Source organism: Nomascus leucogenys, chromosome 4 (assembly GCF_006542625.1).
Source record: "Nomascus leucogenys isolate Asia chromosome 4, Asia_NLE_v1, whole genome shotgun sequence".
NCBI lineage: Eukaryota > Metazoa > Chordata > Mammalia > Primates > Hylobatidae > Nomascus > Nomascus leucogenys.
In genome coordinates, this window is record NC_044384.1 from 81,725,249 (window position 1) to 81,732,047 (window position 6,799).

Here is a 6,799-nt window from a genome sequence, read left to right on the forward strand (position 1 = left end):
ACCCGATATTCCAGGTGCCGTCTGCTTCCCCTTTCTTTGACTAGGAAAGGGAACTCCCTGACCCCTTGCGCTTCCCGAGTGAGTCAATGCCTCGCCCTGCTTCGGCTCGCGCACAGTGCGCTTCACCGACTGTCCTGCACCCACTGTTAGGCACTCCCTAGTGAGATGAAACCAGTACCTCAAGCAGAAATGCAGAAATCACCCGTCTTCTGTGTCGCTGGGGCTGGGAGCTGGAGACCGGAGCTGTTCCTATTCGGCCATCTTGGCTCCACCCCTGCATATATATATTTTTTTAATTTTTTTTTGAGACAGAGTCTCACTCTGTCACCCAGGCTGGAGTGCAGTGGCATGATCTTGGCTCACTGCAACCTACGCCTCCTAGGTTCAAACCATTCTCTTGCCTCAGCCTCCTGAGCAGCTGGGATTACAGACACCCAGCACCAAACCTGGTTAATTTTTGTATTTTTAGTAGAGACAAGGTTTTGCCATGTTGGTCAGGCTGGTCTCAAACTCCTGGCCTCAGGTAATCTGCCCACCTCAGTCTCCCAAAGTGCTGCGATTATAGGCATGAGCCACTGCGCCTGACCTAAAATTGTATATTTTTATGGCATACAATATGATTTTTTGATTTATATTTACAATGCGTACATGCATACATCAAATACAATCAAATTAATTAACAAAGCCATGACTTCACTTACTTTTTTTTGCGTTAAAAACATTTATTTTATTTCACGTTTTTAGAGACAAATTCTTGCTCTGTTGCCCAGGCTGGAGTGCAGAAGCATAATCAGGGCTCACTGTAGGCTGAAACTCCTGGGCTCATGCAATCCTCCCACCTCAGCCTCTTGAGTGGCTGTGAATACAGGCACCCACCACCATGCCTGGCTAATTTTTAAAATTGTTTGTAGAGACAAGGTCTTGTATGTTGCCCAGGCTGGTCTCGAACTCCTGGCCTCAACTGATCCACCTGCCTCAGCCTCCCAAAGTGCTGGGATTACAGGTGTGAGCCACTGCGCCTGGCCAGACCTTGGTAAATTTTACACACACACACACACACACACACACTCATTTGAACATCTATCAACCCAATGATGTAGGCACCATTTTTAACCTACTTTTATAAACGAGAAAACTGAGTTTACATAAACTGAGTAATTTTCAGAGGGTTCAATAGCCCATAGACATGGATCTGAACCCTCCTAGCCATGGGCTTCGCCACTGGACCTTCCACTCCTTAGGGTTGGAGGCAGAGGTGGCATCAGGGGCTTCCCCACCATTTTTGGGTGATGGAAGTGAGAGCCGTTGTCGCCCTCAGCTGGGACTCAGCCAGACCTGCCAAGGTGTCTCTGATGACAAAGACCATAAGGTCCCCTTCCTTCATAAAGGTCTTTCTGGGTGATTCTCAGCTCTGCTGCCCATCAGACCCACCAGAGCAGTTTAAACAGAAGAGGAATGGGATCTCGCCCTAGAACTACTGAATCAATATCCCCAGAGAGGGAAGCCTGCGGGGGGCGCTCAGTATAGTTTAAGAGCCCCAAGTGATTTGATTGCACAGCTGAGAATGGAAAGCTCTGGCCTGGGCTGTGACTCTTCTCAAATGTGTGTTCACTTAAGAGCCAAATTTCTGGTGATTTCCTGCTCACCAAATGATGGCACTGCAGTGGAAGGGCAGAAGGGTGTCTATTGCTTTTGCTGGCGGTGGCCTTCGCTTTCCATCAACAATGAGATGACCCAGGCAGCAGAGCTAGGTTAGAAGTGGAAAACTTGAGCCCAGGGGTTAGAGGGAAGTGACCACCCACCCTGTTCATCCGTCTCTTCCTTTCCATTATCGTCCCTGCCTAGAAGCGAAGACCAGTATCTCTGATGCCTGTTTGCCTCCAGACGCCCCAGAAGCTCCCTGGGTAAAAAAAAGTTGGGCAATTTAATCATCACATCAGCGCTATGAGGAGATATGGGTGGCTAGAGGTCACAGGAGGCTTTGCTTTTAGTAGACAGAAAATTTGAACCTGTGTTACATTGACAACTCCACCCATAAATAAAGACACAGATCTTGGAGTGAGACAGGGTAGAGGACAGGGGGAGCGGTTGTTTTCCCCAAGGAAATCTTCCAAAGGTGGGGTGTATTCAGCTATGTTTTAGGTACCTATGTGGTGAAAATGGTGGTGATGGAAGGGGCAGAGTGGGAGGATAGGTCTGGTTCAGACTTGATCTATGTGCAGCTGAAACACTTGTGGCTGATTGTCAGACATGCAGTGGAGGTCAAGGTGAGGTCTCTTCCGTGCCTGCTCTCCTATAACCAAACCACAGACCCTAGCTTCCTGCACCCCTGGTTTCTCTCCTCCTGAAGTGAGAACTCAGATTTGCCCTTGCACTGACATAAAGAACAGAGAGATAATCCTCAAAAGCCTAAAAGCAAACTGAGGTTCCAGGAAACATTGCCAGAGGCACCTGGACACTCACCTGGAGCACAGAGCAGAGTTCCTGCAGGGCTGTTCTCCTGGGCTCCACCCACTCAGGATGCAGGCAGGCATGGGGACATGACACTGATGGATGGCAGCAGCTCTGGCTAGGAAGGGAGGGCTGGAAGCCAGGCCTCATCACCTGCCAGATGCCCACGTGGGCAGGACCAGCCAGGCTCCCTAGGTACAAATAGCCCTGGGCTCCAAGGCTCCACAGGCTCCTGGGGTTGAGTCAAAATCATTCATCATTGGCTAAAGCTGAGCTCACAGCAGAATAAGCCACCATGAGGCTGTCGGTGTGTCTCCTGCTGCTCACGCTGGCCCTTTGCGGCTACCGGGGTGAGTACATCAGTCATGAGTCCAGCACCAGCCGCTGGGACACACCCTTCTCTGAGCACGAGGTCACCTATTTGGGTTAAGGTTGGGGTCTGAAACAAACCAAAATTCCAAACCTTATCCTGTGCTAGTGGAAGGAACTGCTCATAAAGCTCAGGCCTCATTTCATCAAATCCACAGCACCTAGGAAGTTTTGCGGGAAATCAGTGCAGGCAAACGTTAGGAATTCTGCCTGAGCTTCACTCTTGGATGGGATCTGTGTCAGACGATGTAATGTGAGGTCTGGGGTGACTCTGGGCTCAGCCACTTCTCAGCTCTTTCACCATGGGCAAGATGCTCACCCTCCCCGCGCCTCCTCCTATCACTGGTGCTTAGAGCTTCTGCCGGGAGTGGCAATGGGAATGGAGTGGGATTATTGTGTCAAGGGTCTAGCCGTGGATGTGAAGCCGATCACTGTACTCTCAGATATTCTCCTCCCCAGACCTCTAGGTGCCAACTGAGCTCACAGCTTCTTACATTGTAAATTCAGACTCATAAAATGTTACATCTGGAAGGATCCTTGAAGAACTCTCAGTCCAAGAAGAGACGGTGCTTTCTGATTCTCTCAATAAGAAGCCTGCAAATGAATTCTTAGAATAAGCAGCACTCAATATATCTTCTAGGGGTCCTACCAGTAATGGTGGTAGGAATACTACAATGGTTAGCATCAGAACTTCTATTTTTCTAAAATTAATTATGGCTGTTTTTCCCCAGTTCATTTGGGTACTTTCCTTTCCCCTGTCAGGACCAATCCAGACTCTGATTTTTCTCTTTCCTCTTCTTTTCTGAACCTCTCCCTGTTTCCCTGTGACACCCCTGATCCTCTCCAAATTCTCCCCACAGTTTGAAGTTGCATAGTCAGGGGTCATGTTGAGCCTGGTGGGGCGCTTTCTGGATGCACAGTGTTTGCAAAAGACTTAGGGGAATGGAGATTCCAGACCAAGCAAAATGATTATTCCAGGTCTTTCCAAAATTCCCAGTGGGAGCAGGAAGGAGCCTCAGTTCCCTCCTCTCATCCTCTCCAAATAGTCTAGATGTTGCTGCAGAATATGGGCCAAGTACAATTTCCTGTATAAGCTTCTAATGTGTGTTAAAACTGATTCACATGATTTTATTTTGTTTTGTTTACCTTTTAGCTCTGTCTGTGTTGAATCACATAAGCCTAAATTCTACAACTTATTCTCAAAACATCACCTTCAACATTTTAATAATTTTAACTTCTTCTTTTCCAGATTTACTCATTTCTCTAATTTCTGATAGGATTCTGACTCTACCATTCACTTCAAAATTTGATTACCCAAAACCTCCTCTTCACCAATGTCCATGACTAATAAAGTGTCACTTAACTGGCAGAGAAAAGTGATTATTTTCAAATCTAGAAAAGAGAACATTGGCCATCGATCCAGAGAAGCTTTGGAAAGTAATGGGTGTGCTTTTTTTTTTTTTTTTTTTTTTTTTGAGATGGAGTCTCGCCCTCTCGCCCAGGCTGGAGTGCAGTGGCACAATCTCGGCTCACTGCAAGCTCCGCCTCCCGGGTTCACGCCATTCTCCTGCCTTAGCCTCTCGCGCAGCTGGGACTACAGGCGCCCACCACCTTGCCCGGCTAATTTTTTATATTTTTAGTAGAGACGGGGTTTCACCGTATTAGCCAGGATGGTCTCGATCTCCTGACCTCGTGATCCGCCCGCCTCGGCCTCCCAAAGTGCTGGGATTACAGGCATGAGCCACCGCGCCCAGCATGGGTGTGCTTTAAAAAAAACAGAGACTGAATGAGTGATCAGGAAGTTGGTTCTCCAGTTCTAGCTCTGCCCTTTGCTGTGTGACCTCAAGGAAGTCACAACCTCCTGGGTCTGACATTGTCATTGGCATAGTTATTAAATAGAAGCCTAAAACCCTGGCGTTCCTGTCTGGTCTCACATCAGGGAGGCATGGGAGAAACACTGATTTCCTTACATAAATTATATTTTTATTATTTTGCTCCAGCAAATGCAGTGGTCTGCCAAGCTCTTGGTTCTGAAATCACAGGCTTCTTATTAGCTGGAAAACCTGTGTTCAAGTTCCAACTTGCCAAATTTAAGGCACCTCTGGAAGCTGTTGCAGCCAAGATGGAATTGAAAAAATGTGTGGATATGATGGCCTATGAGAAGAGAGTGCTGATTACAGAAACATTGGTAATTTCTTTCTCTTTCATGTGTCCAGGCTTCTGGTCAGCAGCACAGTGTGAAGTGTGGGACACACTGCAGCTTCCATGATCATTTGCAGCTAAACCTCAGGACAGCAACCCAACTAGCTGCTCTGTGAGGGACACAGGTGGTGGGGCACCTGCCTTGCTGGTCACCGCTTGAGAAGGTCACCTGGGGCCACAGGGTGGGTGCTACCATTTCACCTGCAGAATTCAACTAAGCTGCACACAGCCTCCTGCGTGTTTCTCCTCCTCAGGTCACCTGCCTGGATGCCGTGTCCCCAGAGTGTGCTGAGGACATGGGGAGTGAGCCCGGGGCCCAGGCAGGGGTGGTGAAGGGCCAAGCATGACTGCCTCTCCACCTGGGGACTTCCCTGAGGCCAAGTGGCCCTCACACAGTCACTGTGGAATGTACTGGGGAGCATGGGAGCCTTGAGCAGGGAGAGGAAGGCAGGGAGGGACCTAGAGCAGGGGCTCCTGCAGATGCTGCGCTGGAGGGCTAGGCTTCTCTGCAGCTTCTGCAGAACCAGGAAGGAGCCCCTCCCGGCTCCTCAGACTCCATGCTCCCCTCCTCACCCACGATGCTCTCCTGACCACGGCCAGTGGGCCAAGACCCTCGCTACTCTACCTCCTGCATTGCCGTGGAAGCAGGATGTTCTCACTCTGTCTTTCTCAAGAAATCAGAGGTTTTCCAGGGGCCTCTCAGCCTGGCTGCCTCTGGGTTGCTGTCCTGAGGTTTAGCTGCAAATGATCATGGAAGCTGCAGGCTCAGGACAGAGGTGCTCAGGCCCTGAGGCAGAATTCCCACATGGGGAGGCTGGAGTCTCCTGGAAGCCAAGCTTCCCAGAGGCCCTCCCAGCCCTGACCAACCTCTCAGCCCTGGGTCCCTCATTGCAGGAAACAGGAGACTCCAAGTCCTGGGACAGCCCAGACAATAACCTCTTGCTGCTCTGCTCTGACCCCCCTCTATGAGGACCCTGGGCCTCACGCTTGGGTCCCCCCAGGGCTATTGGCCTGGCAAGGAAAGGCTGCTCCCTCACCGGCATGGGTGCTGTGAAGCCACCAGGTCTAGGCCCTGGTTTCCCGCACATGCTGAGTTCCTGCCTCTACCCTTGCAATTGTCTTTGGGAGCAGAATTCCATCAGCCACTTGGGTGTTAACCTGTTGTCTCCAGGAGCCGCATGACTGACCTCACCTTCCTTTCTTTCGTTTTCTATTTCAGGGAAAAATAGCAGAGAAATGTGATCGCTGAGATGTAAAAAGTTTTTAATGCTAGTTTCCACCATCTTTCAATGATATCCTGATCTTCACTGCAGAATGTAAAGGTTTCAACGTCTTGCTCTAATAAATCACTTACCCTGAACTTCTCCACTGGTCTTGTTATCCTGCAGTCTTGGGCCTTGAGTTGAGAGTGGTTTCCATAGGGTAGTGGCCTTTGGGCATGGCTGACAATCAACTCCAGAGAACCAGCATCCCGTTATCAATGGGGCCTGAGTCCGGGCATCCCAGAAGGAAATATTTGGTAGGAATCATCCTGCGTTCTTTACATATTTTCCATCCTGCAGCCGTAAATGAAAACCATGGTAATGAGGACACAGGAATTACAACGTTCCTGCTGTTCTTGTACTGAGGGAACCCCCAGCCTGCCTGAGTGTCCAGGCCCAGGGTTCCCACCTAGCAGGGACCCTAGTGGATGTACCCTCAGACCCACAGTCAGCCTGCTTGGTGCCACCTCTGCACTGTGGTTTCTCTCCTCTGTCATGTCCAGTATACTTTCTTT

The 6,799-nt window shown here is 49.6% G+C and overlaps 1 protein-coding gene across 1 annotated transcript; it reads left to right on the forward strand.

Annotated features, from left to right (window-relative positions):
- Positions 1–2,677: 2,677 nt before the first annotated feature.
- On the forward strand, positions 2,678–6,382 carry SCGB1D1 (secretoglobin family 1D member 1). The gene is made up of 3 exons (XM_003274071.3): positions 2,678–2,801; positions 4,821–5,008; positions 6,242–6,382. Exons 1-3 carry the CDS (start codon positions 2,747–2,749, stop codon positions 6,269–6,271), a joined length of 273 nt encoding a protein of 90 aa, XP_003274119.2. The 5' UTR covers positions 2,678–2,746; the 3' UTR covers positions 6,272–6,382.
- The last annotated feature ends 417 nt before the right edge of the window (positions 6,383–6,799 follow it).